General features: G+C 57.8%; 2 protein-coding genes and 1 long non-coding RNA gene across 3 annotated transcripts; all 3 read left to right on the forward strand.

The window, feature by feature from the left end:
- Positions 1-3,396: 3,396 nt before the first annotated feature.
- On the forward strand, positions 3,397-8,289 carry UBL5 (ubiquitin like 5). Its single transcript, XM_050984209.1, has 5 exons — positions 3,397-3,497; positions 5,460-5,517; positions 6,608-6,691; positions 6,913-6,950; positions 8,026-8,289. Exons 2-5 carry the CDS (start codon positions 5,462-5,464, stop codon positions 8,067-8,069), a joined length of 222 nt encoding a protein of 73 aa, XP_050840166.1. The 5' UTR covers positions 3,397-3,497; positions 5,460-5,461; the 3' UTR covers positions 8,070-8,289.
- LOC127060540 (uncharacterized) lies at positions 5,560-6,599 on the forward strand. The gene is made up of 3 exons (XR_007779718.1): positions 5,560-6,034; positions 6,308-6,409; positions 6,455-6,599. It is a non-coding gene; the product is annotated as an uncharacterized LOC127060540 (long non-coding RNA).
- A 423-nt stretch (positions 8,290-8,712) lies between the features above and the next one.
- FBF1 (Fas binding factor 1) lies at positions 8,713-22,808 on the forward strand. Its single transcript, XM_050983907.1, has 17 exons — positions 8,713-8,772; positions 10,012-10,053; positions 10,176-10,225; positions 11,050-11,164; positions 11,842-11,950; positions 12,028-12,116; positions 14,206-14,287; positions 15,566-16,330; positions 17,045-17,091; positions 18,026-18,063; positions 18,202-18,804; positions 19,000-19,070; positions 19,659-19,741; positions 20,590-20,708; positions 21,480-21,602; positions 22,225-22,398; positions 22,484-22,808. The coding sequence occupies exons 1-17, from the start codon at positions 8,724-8,726 to the stop codon at positions 22,769-22,771; spliced, it is 2,847 nt and encodes a 948-aa protein (XP_050839864.1). The 5' UTR covers positions 8,713-8,723; the 3' UTR covers positions 22,772-22,808.
- The last annotated feature ends 7 nt before the right edge of the window (positions 22,809-22,815 follow it).

Raw genomic sequence — 22,815 nt, forward strand, 5'->3', positions numbered from 1 at the left:
AAATTGTGCCAGAAAAGAAAGAATCCCTCAACGTTTTTCGTAAAGCTAGTCAAGTTCTTTCCAGCTCCGAGACTAAAAGAAATAGTAAGATTCGCTCTAGAGTATTTCATATATCTTAGAAAGATGCAAAGAAAAGTTGTCTGAGAACTTTTTAACTTACTAAGTTAAAGTAAGTTTAAATGTCTGGAAAGTGGTTAGTTTCTGTTCTGGCTCAGTTTGAGAGCTGTGCACTCAATCCCGGTGCTGTGCACCTTCGTTCTTCGTATCTCAGCATCTGCAGAGCTCTCCGTCTGCCGGAGGTGAAGAAGAGGCTTGTTCGCGGACAGAGCATTGTGCCGGTCGCCGTGAGCTCCAAACCAAGGCTTCTGCCGAAAGACGCTGGGGACAGGCACCTACCTTCGGGGAGCTGCGGATGCCCATCTTCTGCGGCCTTGGCCGCCTACATCTTAGCGAAAATGCTTTTCCACACTTTCTGTCAAGAAAAAACTGTGCCAGCACAGCCAGAATCCCTCGACGTTTGTCATGAAGCTAGTCGAGTTCTTACCAGCTCCGAGACGAAAAGAAAAAGTAAGATTCCCCACAGAGTACTTCAAGTAGCTTAGAAGGATGCAATGAAACGTTGTCCGAGAACTTTTTCCCGTCCTATGTTAAAGTAAGTTTAAACATCTGGAAAGTGCTTAGTTCTTGTCCTTGCTCCGTTTGAGAGCTGTGCACTCAATCCCGGTGCTTTGCGCCTTTGTTTTTCGCGTCTCAGCATCTGCCGATCTCTTCGTCGCCCGGAGGCGAAGAAGCGGCTTTTTCGCGCACAGAGCTTTGTGCCGGTTGCGGTGCGCTCTGGACCTCCGGCTTCTGCTGAAAGACGCCCGGGACCGGCACCTACCTTCGGCGAGTTGTAGTAACCCGTCTTCTGCGGCTCTTGCCGCCTACATCTTAGCGAAAAGCTTTTCCACGCTTTCTCTCAAGAAAAAACTGTGCCAGCACAGCAAGAATCCCTCGACGTTTGTCATGAAGCTAGTCGAGCTCTTACCAGCTGTCGTGGCGAAGGGGGGGAAACGTCGAGTGGCGGGGGGGGAAGAGAAAAACAAGTGCAGAGAGGGTGTGAGGGGGGGAAGTGGGGGGGTGGGAGAATGAGGGGACCTCGGGTCGGGGGGTGGAAGGAGATGACGGGTTAGGGGGATGTGCATCACAGTATGGTTGAAGTGTTCGGTAGTGTGAGGTAGGGCGAGTGAAGAGGGGGATGAGGTTGAAGGTGTAGGTGAGGTAAAGTGGGGAAGAGGGAGGTTGGATGGAGGGAGAGGAGACCAGTCGCTGGTCTGGTGAAAAGTAGGGGGGGCGCTTGGGGGTTAAGGGGGAATGGAGCCATCGGGGGAAGTAAGGAAGAGAGGAGGATTGAGGGGTAATGAGGGGGGGGGGGAGATCGATCGGTGTGGGCGTTACTGGGGTCGGGGGACGGGGTGGGGAGGTGGGGAGGGTGGGTGGGGAACGGGTGGTGGGAGGGGAAAAGGTGCGTGGTGGGGTGTTAGAGCGACTGAGGAAGAGTAGAGGTAGAGGGGTTGACCCACCTCCATTCCACATCTTCGTACAAACCTTCATCCCAGACCTGCATCCCAAAATCCATCCCTGCCCTCCATCCCTGGCTGGGTCCTCCATCCCTGACCTTCATCCCAAAATCCATCCCTGACCTTCATCTCAGACCTTCATCCCAAAATCCATTTCTGACCTCCATCCCTGACCTCCATCCCAGAAATCCATCCCAAAATCCATCCCTGCCCTCCATCCCTGGCTGTGTCCTCCATCCCTGACCTCCATCCCAAAATCCATCCCTGACCTTCATCCCAAACCTTCATCCCAGAAAACCATCCCACAGCTTCATCCCTGACTCCAAACTGACCATCCCTGGCTGGGTCCTCCATCCCTGACCTTCATCCCAAAATCCATCCAGGTCTCCATCCCTGGCTGTGATCTCCCCACTGACCATCAGCCCTGGCTGAATCCTCCATCCCTGACTTTCATCCCAAAATCCATCCCTGACCTTCATCCCAAAATCCATCCCAGATCTCCATCCCAAAATTCATCCCTGACCTTCATCCTTGACCTCCATCCCTCATCTCTATCCCAAACCTCCATCCCCGACCTTCATCCCAAAATCCATCCCTGACCTCCATCCCAAACCTCCATCCCCAACCTTCATCCCAAAATCCATCCCTGACCTCCATCCCAAACCTCCATCCCCGACCTTCATCCCAAAATCCATCCCTGACCTCCATCCCAAACCTCCATCCCCGACATTCATCCCAAAATCCATCCCAGATCTCCATCCCAAAATCCATCCCAGATCTCCATCCCAAAATCCATCCCAGATCTCCATCCCAAAATCCATCCCAGATCTCCATCCCAGATCTCCATCCCAAACCTCCATCCCTGACCTTCATCCCAAAATCCATCCCAGATCTCCATCCCAAACCTCCATCCCAGACCTCCATCCCAAAATCCATCCCAGACCTTCATCCCAAAATCCATCCCTGACCTTCATCCCTGACCTCCATCCCAAAACCCATCCCTCATCTCCATCCCAAACCTTCATCCCCAACATCCCAAAATCCATCCCAGATCTCCATCCCATACCTCCATCCCTGACCTCCATCCCAAAATCCATCCCAGATCTCCATCCCCCATCTCCATCCCTGATTCACCCCTCTAAATCCCCCCCAAGCCCCCAAATGCCCCCAGATCCCCCCTCTGTTGCAGGATTTGGGGGATTTAGGGCGGTTTGGGGGAATCTGGAGGGGTTTGGGGGGATTTAGGGGGGAACTGGGATGATTTGGGGTGAATTTGGGGGAATTTGGGTTGGATTGGGGGGTCTGGGGGGGATCTGGGGGCTTTGGGGGGATTTAAGGAATCTGGAGGGGTTCGGGGGGGTCAGGGGGGATTTGGGGAGATTTGGGGAACTTAGGGGGGGATTTGGGGGATACTGGGGGGATTCGGGTTGGATTTGGGGAAGATTTGGGGGGGCTGTGGGAGGATCTGGAGGCGTTTGGGGGAATCCGGGGTGTTTGGGGGCGTTTAGGGCAGATTTGGGGTGGCTTTGGGGGATTTTCGGGGGACTTGGGGGGTTCTGCGGGGGATTTGGAGGAATTTGGTGGAACTTGGAGGAATTTGGTTGGTTTGGGGGGGATTTAGGGCGGATTTGGGGTGGAAATTCCCCCGGAGGGGCCCGGATGAGGCTCCGAAGCCGCCTTTGCTCAAACCGAGCATGAAAAAAAAAAGCGACTTTGGGGAGAAAACTTTAATCAATTGATAAACGTTCCCAATTTATGAACCTCGATACGTTTATAAACGTTATCAATTAATAAACTTTAACAATAAACACGCCCCGCCCGTTCCCCTCAGGCCCCGCCGCCATCTTGGCCGTGCCAGATGACGTAACTTCCGGCGCGTCTCTCTGACGTCACCCCCGGTTCCGGCGCGGCTGTGGCGGAGCGAGGAGGCCCCGGGAGGTACCGGGGGGACCCGGGCGGGCCCGGGGGGGATTTTGGGGGTCCCGAAGAGGCTCAGGGGGTGCCCGGAGGAAGCGAGGGCGGTTCTGGGACGGCCTCGGGGGCAGCGGGGCTGGAACCGGGACTTTTCCGTTTCGCTGCCTCCGTTACCGACCCCTCCCATTTTCCCCTCTCTCCTTCCCCCCGTTCCTTTCCCTGCTCCCTCTTTTCCTTCTCTCCCCTCCCTTTTCCCCTCTTTGCCCCCATTCCCTCCTCTTTTCCTCCCGGTTTTCCCTTTTTTCCTCTTTTTTGCTCCTTTTCCTCCTTCTCCTTCCCTTTTCTTTCGGTTTCCCTTTTTTCACCTTTTCCCCTCTCTCATTTTCCTTTCTCTCCCTTCCCCCTTCTCTCTCCCGTATTTTCCTTTTTTCCCTTTCCCTCCTTCTCCTTCCCCTTTTCTCCCCCTTTTCTCCCTTTCCTTCTTCCCCCCTTTTCTCTCTTTCCCCCTTTTGCCCCTTTCTCGTTTTCTTTTCCTTCCTTCCCCCTTTCTCCCTTCCCCCTTTCTCCCTTCCTCTCCCTTTTCCCCGTTTTCCCCTTTCCCTCATTTTCACATTTTTCTTTCCCCCCTCTTTTTTGGGGTTTTCCCCCATCCCCCCCTCTTCCCTCTCCTTTTTCCCTTCCCTTTCCCCCCTTTTTTCTCATTTTCCCTCATTTTTCTCTTTTTTTTCCATCCCCTTTTCCCCCTTTTTTCCCATTTCCATTTCCCCTATCCCTGCTTTTCTCCTCTTTTTTCCCATTTCCCCCTTTCCCCTTTCTTTTCTCCTTTTTTTCCATTTCCAATTCCCCATTTCCCCTTTCCCCCCTCTTTCCCCCCTTTTTTCCTCCCCTTTTTTTTGCTTTTTTTTCCTCATTCCCATTTCCCCTTTTCCCCCCTTTTCCATCCCATTTGTTCCCCCTTTTTTCCCTTCCCCCCTTTTTTCCTCCTTTTCCCCTCATTTTTTTCTTCTTTTCCATGTTCCATGTCCTCCCCTCTTTCCTCCCCCTTTTTGTTCCTTTGTCTTTTTTTCCCAGATTCCCCATTCCCCCTTTTTCCCCCCTTTTCCCCCTTCCCCATTTTCTTTTCCCCAATTCCCCCTCCCCCCTTTTTTCTCATTTTCCCTCATTTTTCTCCTTTTTTTTTCCATTCCCACTTTCCCCCTTTTTTCCTCCCCTTTTTTTTGCCTTTTTCCCCACATTCCCTTTTCCCCTGTTCCCCCCTTCCCCCATTTCCCACTTTCCCCCTTTTTCTCCCTTTTCCCTCCTTTTTTCTCCCCATTCCCATTTCCCCTTTTCCCCCCTTTTCCATCCCTTTTCCCCTTCCCCCCCTTTTTTTCCAATTTTTCCCCATTTCCCTCCCGTTGTTTCCTCATTTGTCCCTCATTTTCCTCTGTTTTTTTCCTATTCCCATTTACCACCCCCTTTTTTTTTTCCTTTTTTCCCACATTCCCATGCCCCCCTTGTCCCCCCTTTTCCCCCCCATTTCCCATCCCATTTCCCACTTTCTCCCCTTTCCCTTTTTTTTCCCCATTTTTCCCTCCTTTTTCTCCCATTCCCATTCCCCCCCTTTCCCCCCCCTTTTCCATCCCCTTTTCCCCCCCTTTTTCCCATTCCCCCCCCTTTTTCCCCCATTTCCTTCCCTCCCCGTTTTTCCAATTTCCCTCATTTTTCTCTTTTTTCTCCATTTCCATTCCCCCCTTTTTTTCCTCCCCCTTTTTTTTCCCCTTTTCCCTCCCTTTCCCCCTTTTCCCCCTTTCCCTCCATTCCCCATTTTCCCCATTTCCCCCATTTTTCCCTCCTTTTTCCCCATTCCCCTTTTCCCCTCCTTTTCTCTCCCTTTTCCATCCCATTTTCCCCCCCTTTTCCATCCCCTTTTCCCCCCCTTTTCCATCCCCCTTTTTCCCATTTTCCCCCCTTTTTTTCCCCCCTTTTTAACCCCTTCATTCCCAGCCATGATCGAGGTCGTCTGCAACGACCGCCTGGGGAAGAAGGTCCGGGTGAAATGCAAATATCCCACCCGGGCTGGGGGCTTGGGGGGGTCTGGGGGGGTTTGGGGGGATTTGGGGGTGTTCTGGGGGGTTTGGGGCAAGTTTTGGGGGGGTTTGGGGGTTTTGTTTGAGGTTTTGGGGAGGATGTGCGGGGGGTCGGGGGAGTTTTGGGAGGATTTGAGGTTTTAGGTGGGATTTGGGGAGGTTTTGGGGGGGCTTTGCGTTTGGCGAGGATTTGGGGGGGTTGGGGGAGTTTTGGGGAGGATTTGGGGATTTTTTTGGGGAGTTTTGGGGAGGATTTGGGGGGGTTGGGGGAGTTCTGGGGGATTTGGGGATGTTCGGGGGATTTTGGGGTGTTTTTGGGGCTGTTTTGGAGCAGTTTTGGGGCAGGTTTTGGGGTGTTTTTGGGGCTGTTTTGGGGCAGGTTTTGGTGTGGTTTTGGGGCAGTTTTTGGGGCTGGTTTGGGGCAGGTTTTGGTGGTTTTGGGGCAGTTTTGGGGTGTGTTTTTGGGGTTGTTTTGGGGCAGTTTTGGGTCAGGTTTTGGTGTGGTTTTTGGGGCTGTTTTGGGGCAGGTTTTTGTGTGGTTTTTGGGGCTGGTTTGGGGCAGGTTTTGGTGTATTTTTGGGGTGTGTTTTTGAGGTTGTTTTGGGGCTGGTTTTAGGGTGTTTTTGAGGTTGTTTTGGTGTGGTTTTGGGGTTGTTTAGGGGCAGGTTTGGGGCAGGTTTTGGTGGTTTTTTGGGTTTTTTTGGGGCAGGTTTTGGTGTGTGTTGGGGATTGTTTTGGGGCGGTTTTGGGGTTGTTTTGGGGCAGGTTTTGGTGTGGTTTTGGGGCAGGTTTGGGGCAGGTTTTGGTGGTTTTTTGGGGTTTTTTTGGGGGCAGGTTTTGGTGTGTGTTGGGGATTGTTTTGGTGTGGTTTTGGTGTGGTTTTGGGGTTGTTTTGGGGCGGTTTTGGGGCAGGTTTTGGGGTTGTTTTGGGGTTGTTTTGGGGTGGTTTTGGTGTGGTTTTGGGGTTATATTGGGGTAGTTTTGGTTTTGTTTTTGGGGCAGTTTTGGGGTATTTTGGGGTTGTTTTGGGGTCCCTGTGTCCCCTTTTCCTTGACTGCGGGGCAGCCCCGAGGACTCGATCCGGGACCTGAAGAAGCTGATAGCGGCACAGACCGGCACCCGCTGGGACAAGATCGTGCTCAAAAAATGGTCTGGGGGCGTCTGGGGGGGCTGGGGAGGGGCTTGGGGGTTCTGAGGCAGCATCTGAGGGGTTTGGGGGAGCTTTGGGGGGACATTTGAGGGGTTTTGGGGACACCTGAGGGGTTTAGGGGGGGCACCTGAGGGGATTTGGGATGGTCTGGGGAGCACAGGGGGTTTGGGGGTCTGGGGGGGGAGGGGGTGACGCCCCTCCCTCTCTCCCCTCCCCCCAGGTACACGATCTTCAAAGACCACGTCACGCTCGGGGACTGTATCCATCCTGAAACCTGACCCCAAAAACCCCAAACACCCCGAAAACCCGACCCCAAACACCCCAAAACCCCCCTGAACCCTTCCCCAAAATTGTTCAACCCCAAACCCCCCAAACCCCTTCAACCCCAAAACCCCCCAGAGCTCCTCCCCAAACCCCTTCAACCCCAAAAACCCAACCCCAAACCCCCCAGAACCCCTAAATCCCGACCCCCAAAAACCCCCCAGAAACCTCAGAACCCCATAAACCCCCCAAAACCCTTCAACCCCAAAACCCTTCAACCCCAAAAACCCAACCCCAAAACCCCCAAACACCTCCAGAACCCCAAAAACCCCAGAACCCCAAAAACTCCCCAGAAACCCTCCCCAAAGTCCTCCAACCCCAAAAACTCCCAAAATCCTTCAACCCCAAAAACCCAACCCCGAACACCCCCCGAACCCCAAAAAACCCCCAGAGCCCCTCCCCAAAACCCTTCAACCCCAAAACCCTTCAACCCCAAAAACCCAACCCCAAACTACCCAGAACCCCTAAAACCCGACCCCCCAAAACCCCCCAGAAACCTCAGAACCCCATAAACCCCCAAAAAACTCTCCCCAAAATCCTTCATCCCAAAACACCCCAAAAACCCCCAAATCCTCCAACCCCAAACACCTCAGAACCCCAAAAACCTCAGAACCCCAAAAACTCCCCAGAAACTCCTCCCAAAATCCTCCAACCCCAAAAACTCCCAAATCCCTCCCCCAAATCCCTCCCCAAAATCCTTCAACCCCAAAAACCCAACCCCAAAAACCCAACCCCAAACACCCCAAAATCCTTCCCCAAAATCCTTCACCCCAAAAACCCAACCCTAAACACCCCCAGAACCCCAAAAAACCCCTCAAAACCCCTCCCCAAAATCCTCCAACCCCAAACACTTCCAGAACCCCAAAACCCCCCAGAAGTTCTCCCCAAAACCCTTCAACCCCAAAAACCCCCAGAATTTTTTAACCCCAAAACGCCTCAAATTCCTCCAACCCAAACCCTCCCACCCCACCCCCCAAAACCCCAAATTTGTTTTCCTTGATGGCGGCTCCAGATGAGATCCACGACGGGATGAACCTGGAGCTCTACTACCAATAGAGCCCCCCCAGTCCCACCAGTAGAACCCAGTCCGGACCAGTCCCCAGCAGCGCAGCCAGCCCAGTGCTCCCAGTACAGCCCAGTGCTCCCAGTACAGCCCAGTGCTCCCAGTACAGCCCAGTACATCCCAGTCCCCTCCCCCCATTTTCCCCTATTTCCGGCCCGGCCCCGTTTGTTGATCAATAAAGGCGATTTTGGGGCCTCCGGGCGATTTTTGGGATTTTCTGGTGACATGCGAGAGTTGTTTCACGAGATCGTGATTTAATGGCGGCGTCGCGGAGGTTGTGTCGCGATATCGCGATTTTAAGGCGACATGCCGGGGTTGTGGCGGGATATCGCGATGTTCCCTACGGGGATACCCGAGCCTGGGGCCCGGCTGGGAACGCAGAGCTCCCGGCAGGGATAAGCCCCGCGATACCGAGGAATCCCCGGAGATACGGAGGAGAATCGCGATAGAGGCTCGGGGGGCAGCCCCGTCGTCATGGTAACGGCGGCTTTCCAATCAGGCGCGGTGCGAGGCAGCCCCGTCACCATGGCAGCGGGGGGGCTTGTCTTAGGACGGCGCGCGGGCGGCCTCGTTGCTATGGTGACGACGGGTTTCCAATCAGGCGCCGAGCAGGGGCAGCCTCGTTGCTATGGCAGCGGGGGCCTTCCATGAGGACGGCGCGCGATATGGCGGCGCCCATGGCGAGCGCGGGAACGGGTGAGGGAGGCGGGGGAGCACCGGGCGGGAACGGGAACGGGAGAGGGTGCGGGAACGGGAGCGGGACCCGGAGCGGGAGCGGGACCCGAGCGGTGCCTCCCTCTCCCCTCAGGGCCGCGGCCGGGGCCGCGCTGAGCGCGGGGGGCCCGGAGCCGGTACCGGCCAACGGAGCTGGGACCGCCCGGGAATGGCGGACGGGCCGGGACGGGCCAGGGTGAGTGAGGGGAGACGGGCGAGGGGATCCAGGTGGGATCCAGGTGTGACAGGTCCGAGATCCAGGTGGGATCCAGGGCTGGGATCCAGGTGGGATCCAGGTGTGACAGGTCCGAGATCCAGGTGGGATCCAGGTGGGATCCAGGTGGGATCCAGGTGAGACAGGTGCAGGATCCAGGTGGGATCCAGGGCTGGGATCCAGGGCTGGGATCCAGGTGTGACAGGTGCAGGATCCAGGTGGGATCCAGGGCTGGGATCCAGGGCTGGGATCCAGGTGTGACAGGTGCAGGATCCAGGTGGGATCCAGGGCTGGGATCCAGGTGCAGGATCCAGGTGGGATCCCCGTGGGAGCCCCTCCCCTCTTACCTTTGCCGTGTGGGGAGATTTCGGCGCTTCCGTTTCTCCCAAGGGAATTTTGTCTCTCCCCAGGCTGCTCGGGCCCGGAGCAGCTCACCTGGTGAGTGCTCTCACCTGTCCTCACCTGTCCTCACCTGTCCTCACTTGTCCTTGTCCTCCTCACCTGCCCTCACCCCTTCTTCACCTGTCCTTACCTGTTCTTGTGCTTCTCACCTGTCCTCACCTGCTCTCCAGGAGATTTGGGTCCCTGGGAATGCTGGGATGGAGCGGGGTGGGAATGTCCCAGGGGACAGGTGAGGTGGGACAGGTGGAATGTCCCAGGGGACAGGTGAGGTGTCCCAGGGAACAGGTGAGATCTGACAGCTGAGGTGTTCCAGGAGCTTTTCCCACCTGCCTGGTATGGGGAACCCACCTGGGCTCACCTGGGCTCACCTGGGCTCACCTGGGCTCACCTGGGGCTCACCTCGGGCCCACCTGGGCTCACCTGGCTCACCTGGGCTCACCTGGGGCCCACCTGGGGCTCACCTGGGCTCACCTGGGCTCACCTGGGCTCACCTGGGCTCACCTGAGCTCACCTGAGCTCACCTGGGGCCCACCTGGGGCTCACCTGGAACTCACCTGGGCTCACCTGGGCTCACCTGGGCTCACCTGGGCTCTGTCCTGTTCCAGATCCCATTGAGGACGTGCTTGGGGAGCTCCTGGGATCCGATGGTAACGTGGGAGCTCACCTGGGAATCACCTGGGAATCACCTGGGGTCACCTGGGGGGGATCACCCGCCCTCCCCGCTTCCACCTGTCTCCGTGTCCATCCCTGACCCCTCCCTCGTTTCCAGAGGAGGCCCCGGCTCCGCCCTCCCGAGGTTCCCGCCCCCCCTTCCCACAGGTGAGTCCTGGGTGAGCCCAGGTGGGCACAGGTGAGCCCAGGTGGGCCCAGCCTTGCCCTTCCCCCATCTGGGCCGGGCTGAGCCTCGCTCTCCTGGGATGGGGATTGGGATTGGGATTGAGGGGGGAAATCCCCAAAAACCCAGGAAATTCCCAGTGGAGGAGGGGAAATTCCCAAAGAACGGGAAAATCCCAAAAAATGGGAAACTGCCAATGGAAAGTTGAAAATTCCCAAAAAAAGAGAAATTCCCAAAAAACAGGAAATTCAAAAGAAACCCCAGGAAATTCCCAAAGGAGGAAGGGAAGTTCCCAAAGAACGGGAAATTGGAAATTCCCAAGGAACAGAAAATTCCACCAAAGAATGGGAAACTCCCAAAGAATGGGGAATTCCTAAAAATGGGAAACTCCTGATGGGGAATGGGAAATTCTCAATGGAAAGCGGGAAATTCCCAGAAAATGGGAAATCCCAAAAAAACAGGAAATGGGAGATTCCCACAGGAACGGGAAATTCCCAAAGGAGCGGAAATTCCCAATAGGGAACAGGAGATACCCAGCAGGGAATGGGAAATTCCCAAAGAATGGGAAATTCCCAGTGGGGAAGAGGAAATTCCCGATGGGGACGGGGAAATTCCCAGCGAGGAACGCGGGAGGGGCAAAGGTGAGCGGGGCAGAATTCCCAAGGGATTTGGGATCCCACCTGGGCTGCAGGGGAGGGCAGGAACTGCTCCTCCCCCCTCCCCGGAGCTGGATCCAGTGGATCCCTGGGACCACTGGGATCCAGTGGATCACCAGGATCAAGATCCAATGGATCCCATGGATCACCAGGATCCCATGGATCAGCTGGACGAGCTGGACGAGCTGGATGCAGAAATCCTAGGAATGGCCAGAGCCGGGTCCAGGCTGGGGAAATGTGGCAGGAAGGGGCCGGGTCCCCAAAAAGGTACCGGGAATTCCCGTGGGATCAACCCCAACCCCGTGGGATCAACCCCCATTCCAAGGGATCAAACTCCATTTCATGGGATCAACCCCAATCCCATGGGATCAAACCCCATTGCGTGAGATCAACCCCATTCTATGGGATCAAACCCCAATCCTGTGGGATCAAACCCCATTCCATAGGATCAAACCCCAATTATGTGGGATCAACCCCATTCCATGGGATCAAACTCCATTTCATGGGATCAACCCCATTCCGTGGGATCAACCCCAATCCCATGGGATCAAACCCAATCCCATGGGATCAACCCCAGTCCCGTGGGATCAAACCCATTCCATGGGATCAAACCCCATTCCATGGGATCAAACCCCAATCCTGTGGGATCAAACCCCATTGCTGCAGGATGGGGACACGGGGCACACTGAGGGACAGGGAGGGGACACAAGGGGGACATGGAGACTCCCAGAGCTGGGGACACCTGGAGATGTCCCAGAGCTGGTGACACCCAGGGATGTCCCAGAGCTGGTGACACCCAGGGATGTCCCACAGCTGGTGACACCCAGGGATGTCCCAGTGCTGGTGGCACCCAGGGATGTCCCACAGCTGGTGGCACCCAGGGATGTCCCAGTGCTGGTGGCATCCAGGGATGTCCTAGGTGCCATCAGTGCCATCCCACCCAGCCCCGCCCCCCCGTGCCGATGTCACCTTTGGGGACGACGTCGATGACCTGATGGATTCCCTGGGACTCGGCAGCGACGGAGCCGGGAGCGCGCCGGGAACGCCGGGGGGGTGAGGGGACAACGGGGATGGGGACGGGGATGGGGGGGTCCTGGTGCCACCCCGGTGCCACCCTGACCTGTGCCCAGCCAGGGGCTCCAGAAGGGCCGCGCTGGGATCCAGGAGCAGCCGGGAAAGGCGGAATTCCGGATGGAGCCCAAGGGGCAGGAGCAGCCAGGTGAGCAGGGTGGGGTGGGGGATCCACGGGAGGGGTTCCAGAGGGAGAAATCCCACTGGGAATTCCAGGCAGGAGGAGCACAGGTGTTTTCCAGAGCCTCAATCCCACTGGGAATTCCAGGCAGGAGCAGCACAGGTGTATTCCAGAGCCTCAATCCCACTGGGAATTCCAAGGCAGGAGCAGCACAGGTGTTTTCCAGAGGGTCAATTCCACTGGGAATTCCAGGCAGGAGCAGCACAGGTGTATTCCAGAGCCTCAATCCCATTGGGAATTCCAAGGCAGGAGCAGCACAGGTGTATTCCAGAGCCTCAATCCTATTGGGAATTCCAGGCAGGGCAGCACAGGTGTATTCCAGAGCCTCAATCCCATTGGGAATTCCAAGGCAGGAGCAGCACAGGTGTTTTCCAGAGCCTCAATCCCATTGGGAATTCCAGGCAGGAGCAGCACAGGTGTTTTCCAGAGCCTCAATCCCACTGGGAATTCCAGGCAGGAGCAGCACAGGTGTATTCCAGAGGGTCAATCCCACTGGGAATTCCAGGCAGGAGCAGCACAGGTGTATTCCAGAGGGTCAATCCCATTGGGAATTCCAGGCAGGAGCAGCACAGGTGTATTCCAGAGCCTCAATCCCATTGGGAATTCCAGGCAGGAGCAGCACAGGTGTATTCCAGAGCCTCAATCCCATTGGGAATTCCCAGGGAAGAGCAGCACAGGTGTTTTCCAGAGGGTCAATCCCACTGGGAATTCCAAGGCAGGAGCCGCACAGGTGTTTTCCAGAGGGTCAATCCCATTGGGAATTCCAGGCAGGAGCAGCACAGGTGTTTTCCAGAGTCTCAATCCCATTGGGAATTCCAGGCAGGAGCAGCACAGGTGTTTTCCAGAGTCTCAATCCTATTGGGAATTCCAAGGCAGGAGCAGCACAGGTGTTTTCCAGAGGGTCAATCCCATTGGGAATTCCAGGCAGGAGCAGCACAGGTGTTTTCCAGAGTCTCAATCCCACTGGGAATTCCAGGCAGGAGCAGCACAGGTGTATTCCAGAGCCTCAATCCCACTGGGAATTCCAGGCAGGAGCAGCACAGGTGTATTCCAGAGGGTCAATCCCATTGGGAATTCCAGGCAGGAGCAGCACAGGTGTATTCCAGAGCCTCAATCCCATTGGGAATTCCCAGGGAAGAGCAGCACAGGTGTTTTCCAGAGCCTCAATCCCACTGGGAATTCCAAGGCAGGAGCAGCACAGGTGTATTCCAGAGGGTCAATCCCACTGGGAATTCCAGGCAGGAGCAGCACAGGTGTATTCCAGAGGGTCAATCCCATTGGGAATTCCAGGCAGGAGCAGCACAGGTGTATTCCAGAGCCTCAATCCCATTGGGAATTCCAGGCAGGAGCAGCACAGGTGTATTCCAGAGCCTCAATCCCATTGGAATTCCAGGGAAGAGCAGCACAGGTGTTTTCCAGAGGGTCAATCCCACTGGGAATTCCAAGGCAGGAGCAGCACAGGTGTTTTCCAGATGGTCAATCCCATTGGGAATTCCAGGCAGGAGCAGCACAGGTGTTTTCCAGAGTCTCAATCCCATTGGGAATTCCAAGGCAGGAGCAGCACAGGTGTTTTCCAGAGCCTCAATCCTATTGGGAATTCCAAGGCAGGAGCAGCACAGGTGTATTCCAGAGTCTCAATCCCATTGGGAATTCCAAGGCAGGAGCAGCACAGGTGTTTTCCAGAGCCTCAACCCCATTGGGAATTCCAGGCAGGAGCAGCACAGGTGTTTTCCAGATGGTCATCCCATTGGGAATTCCAGGCAGGAGCAGCACAGGTGTTTTCCAGAGTCTCAATCCCACTGGGAATTCCAAGGCAGGAGCAGCACAGGTGTATTCCAGAGCCTCAATCCCACTGGGAATTCCAGGCAGGAGCAGCACAGGTGTTTTCCAGAGGGTCAATCCCATTGGGAATTCCAGGCAGGAGCAGCACAGGTGTTTTCCAGAGGGTCAATCCCATTGGGAATTCCAGGCAGGAACAGCACAGGTGTTTCCCAAGGCCTGTCCCATTGGGAATTTTGGGGATATTTTGGGAATTTGGTGTCGTGTTGTTCCTCAGGGGGCCGGGTGGAGCCGGGATTTCCCTTCGGATCCTACGAGCCCTCGGTGGCCTCGGGGACCGGGCGGAGACAGGGACGGAGGTACCGGGGGGGCGGGGGGTGGGGGGGGGGGATGTCCCCACCTGGCTGTGTCCCCAAGGTCCTGAATGTCCCCAGTGTCCCCCATTGTCCCCAATGCCCCCATTGTCCCCATTGTCCCCAGTGTCCCTGTTGTGCTCATTGTCCCCACTGCCAAAAAGAAACCAAAGGGTCCCCAGTGCCCCCATTGTCCCCTTTGTCCCCCAATGTCCCCATTGTCCCTAATGCCTCCACTGTCCCAATATCCACCAGTGTCCTCAATGCCCCTGGTGTGCCCATTGTCCCCCAGTGTCACCATTGTCCCCATTGTCCCCAGTGTCCCTGTTGTGCTCATTGTCCCCAATGCCCCATTGTCCCCTTTGTCCCCAATGTCCACAGTGTGCCCATTGTTCCCAGCGTCCCCTGCCCAGTCCTTATTGTCCCCATTGTCCCCCAATGTCCCTATTGTCCCCAGTGCCCCAGTTGTGCTCATTGTCCCCGGTGTCCCCAATGCCCCCATTGTCCCCTTTGTCCCCCAATGTCCCCATTGTCCCCAATGTCTCCACTGTACCCAGTAATCCCCCATTGTCCCCAATATCCCGTATTGTCCCCAATGCCTCCAGTGTCCCCTTTGTCCCCCATTGACCCCAATGTCCCCAGTGTTCCCAATATCCCCCACTGTCCCCAATGCCTCCAGCGTCCCCAGGGTGCTCATTGTCCCCATTGTCCCTCATATCTCCATTGTCCCCAGTATTTCTATTGTCCCCCAGTGTCCCATTGTCCCCCAATGCCCCCTTTGTCCCCCATTGTCCCCAATGTCCCCAGTGTTCCCAATATCCCCCACTCTCCCCCAGTGTCCCCAGGGTGCTCATTGTTCCTCATATCTCCATTGTCCCCAATATTTCTATTGTCCCCAGTGCCCCCCAATGTCCCATTGTCCCCCAGTGTCCCATTGTGCCCCAGTGTCCCATTGTCCCCCAATGCCCCCTTTGTCCCCCATTGTCCCCAATGCCTCCAGTGTCCCCAGGGTGCTCATTGTCCCCATTGTCCCTCATATCTCCATTGTCCCAGTATTTCTATTGTCCCCATTGTCCCCCAGTGTCCCATTGTCCCCCAATGACCCCTTTGTCCCCATTGTCCCCAGTGCCAACATTGTCCCCCAATGCCCCCTTGGTCCCCATTGTCCCCTAGTGTCCCATTGTCCCCCTTTGTCCCCATTGTCCCCCAGTGTCCCATTGTCCCCCAATGCCCCCATTGTCCCCAGTGTCCCCCAGTGTCCCCAGTGTCCCTCTCCCCCCACAGGTGTTCGGTTGGGAGCAGCTCCCGTCGTCCCTCTGGGGCCGCCTGGCTGGGGCTGAAGGACGAGGATTTCCTGGGACTGGGGGACGGGGATCCCCTGGGACTGGGACAGAAGGACGAGGATGCCACAGGATTGGGATCAAAGGACGAGGATTTCCTTGGAGTGGGACAGAAGGACAAGGATCACCCGGGATTGGGATTGAAGGACAAGGATTTCCTGGGATTGGGACAGAAGGACAAGGATCCCCCGGGATCGAAGGACAAGGATTTCCTTGGAGTGGGATCAAAGGACAAGGACTTCCTTGGACTGGGACAGAAGGACAAGGATCCCCCAGGACTGGGACAGAAGGACAAAGGTTTTCTGGGACTGGGATCGAAGAACAAGGATTTCCCAGGATTGAAGGACCAGGATTTCCTGGGACTGGGATCGAAGAACAAGGATTTCCCGGGATCGAAGAACAAGGATTTCCCAGGATTGAAGGACCAGGGTTTCCTGGGACTGGCACCAAAGAACAAGGATTTCCCGGGATTGAAGGACAAGGATTTCCCGGGATTGAAGGACCAGGGTTTCCTGGGACTGGGATCGAAGAACAAGGATTTCCCGGGATTGAAGGACCAGGATTTCCTGGGACCGAAGGCTGAGGATGCCCCGGGCCCCGGTGCCCCTGGATCCCCGGTGCTGCGGGAACGGCGCTGCCCTGGCCCCGCCCTGGCCCCGGAGCCGAATTCCCACCCCCGGAGGGTCCCGGAGACCCCAGAGCCCGGCAGGTAAAGGGAACCCCCGGGAGCTCCCACCTGGCATCCAGGAGACCTCCGGGATTGGCGTTCCCAGCCCGGGTGTCTTCCAGGTGTGCCAGGTGACACCCCTGTCCCAAGTGTCCCCAGGGGTGTCCCTGCTCCAGAATTCCCTCCACCTGAGCTCCTCCCAGCTCCCTGGTCGAGGCTCCCCTGGCTCAGGTGACCAGTATGGGGGAGGTGACCCTGGGATGGAGGTTTGGGGTGTCCCTGTTCCCTCCAAGTCCCAAAGGTGGCATCCCTGACACTGTGCAGGTGGGGTGGGACAGGTGGCACAACATAGGTGGCACAGGTGGCAAAACAGGTGATGCAAAACAGGTGACGCAAAACAGGTGACACAGGTAACACAGCCCAGGTGGCATGGGTGACACAGGTGGCGCAGGTAACGTGGCATAGGTGACAGATTTGACACAGGGGGCACAGGTGGCACAAGTGACACAGATGATGTGGCACAGGTGACATAGATGGCACAGGTAACAAAGGTGACAGAGGTGGTGCAGCCGACACGGCATAGGTGACATGTCACAGGTGGTAGAGGTGACAACAGGTGGCACAAGTGACAGAGGTGGCACAGGTGGCACAGGTGACACAGGTGACACAGGTGGCAGGTGTCACAGGTGTCAGAGGCCAGCCATGCTGGGGCTGCCCCTCCCCCCTGACTCTCCCCTGGGATTTGTCCCCCCCCAGGCTGGAGCCCCTGCTCAGGACACGGCCCGGCGGGCAGGTGGCAGCAGGTGAGGCTCTGTCACCCCCCAGGTGTCCTCGCAGGTCACCTGGCCCGGGCAGGGGACACCTGGGGACCCTGGGCCCTCCTCTGGAACCGGGGGAGCTGTGCCAGGGGACAATGGGATAATGGGATATTGGGATAGCGGGCTAATGGGATACTGGGATAATGGGATAGTGGGATCATGGGATAGTGGGATAGCGGGGTACTGGGATATTGAAATAATGGGATATTGGGATAATGGGATAACAGGATATTTGGATAAAAGGATAATGGGGTAATGGGGCAACAGGATGGGATAATGGAATGGGATAACAGGATAGCAGGATAACGGGATAATGGGATGGAAAAATGGGATAATGGGATGGAATGGGATTCATGTGATCAATGGGATCGATGGGTTGGGATCGATAGGATGGGATGGGATGGGATCAATGGGATCCATAGGATGGGATCAATGGGATGGGATGGGATGGATGGGATCCATGGGATGGGATCAATGGGATGGGGTGGCATGGAATGGGATAATGGGATCCATGGGATGGGGTCAATGGGATGGAGTGGGATGGGATCAATGGGATCCATGGGATGGGATCCATGGGATAGCGTGGGATAATAGGATCCATGGGAAGGGATCCATGGGGTGGGATGGGATGGGATGGGATAATGGGATCCATGGGATGGGATCAATGGGATCCATGGAATAGGATCAGTGGGATGGGGTGGGATGGGATGGGATAATGGGATCCATGGGATGCGGTCAATGGGATCCATGGGATGGCATCCATGGGATAGGATGGGATAATGGGATCCATGGGATGCGGTCAATGGGATCCATGGGATGGCATCCATGGGATAGGATGGGATAATGGGATCCATGGGATGGGGCAGTTCCATTCTTTCCATGTGTCCCAGAGATGGATTTGTCCCGTTTTTCACCCCAGACGTGCAGGAGGTGCCAGGTCATGCCACGCTCGCTCAGGTGGGTGCTGGGGCAGGAGCAGGGAGGATCGCTGGGGATCCCTTGGGATCTAGGGGGGGCTAGGCATGGATCAGCATTCCCAGGAGAGGGGAGCTGCCCTTCCCAGGCCTCACCTGGAGCATCCCCGTGTCCCCACAGGAGGATCTGGTGTGGGATCTAACCCTGCCACGTCCAGAGAATGCCCGAGCTCTCCCGTCCTGGCTCTGCCCGGAGCACCCCGCAGCTTTCCCGGCCCGGAGACACCAGGAGGGTCCTGGAGCTCTGCCATCCCAGCGGTGCCAGGAGGGTCCTGGAGCTCTGCCATCCCAGCGGTGCCAGGAGGGTCCTGGAGCTCTGCCATCCCAGCAGCGCCAGGAGGGTCCTGGAGCTCTGCCATCCCAGCGGTGCCAGGAGGGTCCTGGAGCTCTGCCATCCCAGCAGCACCAGGAGGGTCCTGGAGCTCTGCCATCCCAGCAGCGCCAGGAGGGTCCTGGAGCTCTGCCATCCCAGCAGCGCCAGGAGGGTCCTGGAGCTCTGCCATCCCAGCAGCGCCAGGAGGGTCCCGGAGCTCTGCCATCCCAGCCCCACCAGGAGGATCTGGGATCTCTCCCATCCCGGCCCCACCAGGAGGATCTGGGATCTTTCCCATCCCAGCCCCACCAGGATTCCCGAACTCTCCAATCCCACCCGTGCCAGGAGCATCCCGGCTGTGGGATCACCCTGCGCACCCTCCAGGCCCGGCTGGAGGAGCTGGAGAACCAGGTGGGGGCTGGGGGTGGCCACCTGGGGGGTCACCTGGGGGGTCACCCGTGGGTGTCACCTGGGGGGTCACCTGGGGGGTCACCCGTGGGTGTCACCTGTGGGGTCACCTGGAGGCAGGGTTGCATGGGGAACCGGAGGTGGCTGCAGGAGCTCTGTCCCCAGGGTGGCACCTGGAGCCCGTCCCGTTCCCGCCAGGTGCAGACTCTGGAGCGGGAGCGGGCGCGGTGGGGACGGGTCCCGCAGGACCTCCCGGAGAGCTGCCACAGGTAAAGGGGTCTCACCTGTGCTCTCGGTTCCCTGCTCCTTCCCTGGATCACCCTGAGGCACAGGATCACCCCTGGATCACCCTGGGGCACAGGATCACCCCGGACCCCAGGAACATCCCAGACCACGTGGTCACCCCAGGGCACAGGATCATCCCAGACCCCAGGACCATCCCAGACCCCTGGATCACCCCAGACCCCATTATTACTGCAGATCCCAGGATCAGCCTGGATCCTGTGATCACCCCAGACCCCTGGATCACCCCAGACCCCAGGATCACCCCAGATCCCAGGATCACCCCAGACCCCTGAATCACCCCAGACCCCTGAATCACCCCAGACCCCAGGATCACCCCAGACCCCTGAATCACCCCAGACCCCAAGGCACAGGATCACCCAGATCCCATGATCACCCCAGGATCACCCCAGACCCGTGGATCACCCCAGACCCCAGGATCACCCCACACCCCAGGATCACCCCACATCCCAGGATCACCCCACATCCCTGGATCACCCCAGACCCCAGGAACACCCCAGACCCCAGGATCACCCCAGACCCCAGGAACACCCTATACCCTATGATCACCCCAGACCCCAGGACCACCCCAGACCCGTGGATCACCCCAGACCCCAGGAACACCCCAGATCCCAGGAGCAGGACGAGCAGCTCACAGGTAAATCCTCTCCAAGTGCATCATTCCAATGGGATCCTCTGCTCCATCCCAAGGGCTCAGAGCCGATCCCACAAAATCCAGACAGTCCCAGGACAAATCCTGGTGTCCAGAAGGACCCCTGGGCCTGTAGATCCTTGTCCCAGCTCTCCTGGGGGATCCCTGGCCAGGGGCTCTGCTGGTCCCAGTGGCGCTCGAACAGGGGCTCCCCTGCATCCGGGATCCCACCAGATCCCCAGGAAATGGGAAAAGCTCACAGAATTCTCAGAATTCACTTAATTCACAGAATCTAGAGTCCACAGAATTCATGGGATTCATGGGATTCACAGAATTTACAGAGTTCACAGAATTTACAGAATTCACAGAGTTTGCAGAATTCATGGAATTTACAGAATTGGCAGAATATTCAGAATTCATGGAAGTCACAGAATTCGCTGAATTTGCAGAATTCATGGAATTCATGAAATTCACAGAATTCACAGAATTCAAGTTGTCTGTGGCGAGCCAGAGGCTGGCAGCCGAGGCTGGCAAAGTCCTGATCCAGATCCCACAGTGGGATCTCCCTGGGATGGGATGGGATGGGATGGGATGGGATGGGATGGGATGGGATGGGATGGGATGGGATGGGATGGGATGGGATGGGATGGGGCGGGATGGGATGGGATGGGATGGGGCGGGATGGGATGGGGCGGGACGGGACTGAGCAGGAACACAGGGGGTTTTCCATGTGGGATTTCCCTGTCCTGGGATGGGATGGAGCTGGAACACGGGGGTTTTTCCCTGTGGGATCTCCTTGTGGATGGAGGGGAGATCCCATCTCCTGCATTCCGGCTGCCCCGTGCCCCTGGCAGCGCTCCAGGCCAGGCTGTGCCAGCAGCAGCGGGACGCGGAGCGGGAGCGGAGCCGGCTCCAGGAGGCCATGGCTGACTTGGAGACCAGGCTGGGAGAGCGGGAGCAGCTCCTGGAGCAGGTGAGGCCCCATCCCAGAGCTTTGGTCCTGTCCTGAAGCTGTGGCCGTGGCCATGGATGTGTTCCTGCCCATGTCCTGGTCCCTGCCTGTGTCTGTGTCCCTGTCTGTGCCTGGCTTGAGGAGCTTCCTGCTGGGATCCCCTCCTGGAGCTGTGTCCCTGTCCATATCCATGTCCTGTGCCTGTGTCCATCTCTGTGTCCCATGTCCATGTCTGTGTCCATGTTCCTATCCCTGCCTGTGTCCATGTCCCATGTCCTTGCCCATGTCCCTGTCTGTGTTCCTGTCCCATGTCCCTGTCCCTATCCGTGTCCATGTCCCTGTCCCATGTCTCCCTGTCCCTGTGTCCTATGACCCGTGTCCCTGTCCCCATCTCTGTCCCTATCCCTGTCCTTCTGTCCCTATCCCTATCCTCTGTCCCTGTCACCACCCTGTGCCTGTCCCCATCCTGTCCTTGTGCCCTATCCCCTATCCCCTATCCCTGTCCCCATCCCTGTCCCTGTCCCCTGTCCCTATTCTGTGTCCCCTATCCCATGTCCCTATCCCTGTCCCTATGCCCTGTCCATGTCTCTGTCCCCTATCTCCCGTCCCTGTCCCTGTCCTCTATCCCATGTCCCTATCCCCTGTCCTCACCCTATCTCTGCCCATGTCCCATGTCCTTGTCCCTGTCCCATGTCCCCATCCCTGTCCCTGTCCCATGTCCCCATCCCTGTCCCATGTCCCCATCCCTGTCCCCGTCCCTGTCCCTGTCCCTCTCTCCCGGTGCTGCTCCAGGAGCGCCGCCGCGCCGCTGCCGAGCGCTGCCGGGCGGATTCTCTGCGGGAGGCGCTGGAGGAGCAGCGGCGGCTCTCGGCACAGCTGGTGGCCATGGAGAGGGCGGCGCTGGACGAGGCCAAGGTGAGCAGGGACACGGCCCCAGGTGAGCCCTGAGCAGGGAGGGGCTGCAGCTTCCCCGGGAACTGCTGGGGAATGCCGGGGTGGGGGCCTGGACCCACTCTGGGAGGGACTGGGATGGGGCTGGGAGCCGGCAGGGGGGACTGGGATGGGGAGGGGGCTCAGAACCAGCCAGGACTGGGAAAGGGGCTCAGAAGCAGCCAGGATGGAAGCCAGGACTGATAAAAGGGCTCAGAACCAGCAGGATGGGAACTGGAAGGGGCTTGGAACCATCTGGGCAGGAGTGGGACTGGGAAAAAGTCTCAGAACCAGCCAGGTGGGAGCAGGGCTGGGAAAGGGGCTCAGACCAGCCAGGTGGGAGCAGGGCTGGGAAAGGGGCTCAGGACCAGCCAGGTGGGAGCAGGGCTGGGAAAGGGGCTCAGAGCCAGCCAGGTGGGAGCAGGACTCGGGGCGGGAAGGGGCTCGGGACAGGCCAGGTCGCGCCCACGTGGATGGATGCCCACGTGGGGCCGGAGCTCCCCGGCTGGAAGCAGCCTCTGGGATTTGCCTCTGGGAGCGGCAGGGCCGGGCTGTAGGAGGGCGGACCCTGCGGGAGCGGCGGCTGGAGCTGTCCCCGGGCCCGCAGGGAGCGTGGCTGGAGGAGCAGCGGGCGGAGCTGCGGGACCGCTCCGAGGAGCGGCGGCGCCTGGCGGCCGCCTGGGCCGAGTTCCACTCGCGGGAGCGGCTGAGCCGGGAGCGGCAGGAGCAGGACAAGGAGCGCGCCCTGGGTGTGGACTCGGCGCTGAAGAGCCTGGCCAAGGTCCCCGATGGGCACCCGGGGTCCCAAACCACCTCCCCCTGCTCCAAAGGACGGGACAGGTGACGCTCGCTGTCCCCTGGGCCAGGATCAGGCAGAGCTGAAGTTCCGGAGCCGGGAGCTGAGATCCAAGGAGGAGCAGCTGGCCAGGGACAGGGAGGAGCTGGACGAGGCCTGGAGGGAGCTGAGGCTGGAGAAGGAGAAGGTTCTGCGGGCTGAGCAGCGCCTGCAGGAGCGGGAGGAGGAGATCCGTGACCTGGCCGAGGTAAGTGGAACATCCAGACTGGAACTGCCAGCTGGGAGCAGAGCTGGGGCTCCACATCCCCCTGAGCTGGGGCTCCACATCCCCCTGAGCTGGGGCTCCACATCCCCCTGAGCTGGGGCTCCACATCCTCCCCTGAGCTGGGGCTCCACATCCTT

The sequence above is a fragment of the Serinus canaria genome, chromosome 25 (assembly GCF_022539315.1).
Source record: "Serinus canaria isolate serCan28SL12 chromosome 25, serCan2020, whole genome shotgun sequence".
Lineage (NCBI taxonomy): Eukaryota > Metazoa > Chordata > Aves > Passeriformes > Fringillidae > Serinus > Serinus canaria.

What these genes read in the sequence shown, in the direction of transcription:
- UBL5 (XM_050984209.1), top strand. Translation starts at nt 5,462, where the DNA reads ATGATCGAGGTCGTCTGCAACGACCGCCTGGGGAAGAAGGTCCGGGTG. An exon ending in AAGGTCCGGGTGAAATGCAA is followed by an intron (nt 5,518 to 6,607) that starts ATATCCCACCCG and finishes ACTGCGGGGCAG; the next exon opens with CCCCGAGGACTCGATCCGGG. An exon ending in CCACGTCACGCTCGGGGACT is followed by an intron (nt 6,951 to 8,025) that starts GTATCCATCCTG and finishes TGGCGGCTCCAG; the next exon opens with ATGAGATCCACGACGGGATG.
- FBF1 (XM_050983907.1), top strand. Translation starts at nt 8,724, where the DNA reads ATGAGGACGGCGCGCGATATGGCGGCGCCCATGGCGAGCGCGGGAACG. An exon ending in GGGCGGAGACAGGGACGGAG is followed by an intron (nt 14,288 to 15,565) that starts GTACCGGGGGGG and finishes CTCCCCCCACAG; the next exon opens with GTGTTCGGTTGGGAGCAGCT. An exon ending in GAGACCCCAGAGCCCGGCAG is followed by an intron (nt 16,331 to 17,044) that starts GTAAAGGGAACC and finishes GTCCCCCCCCAG; the next exon opens with GCTGGAGCCCCTGCTCAGGA.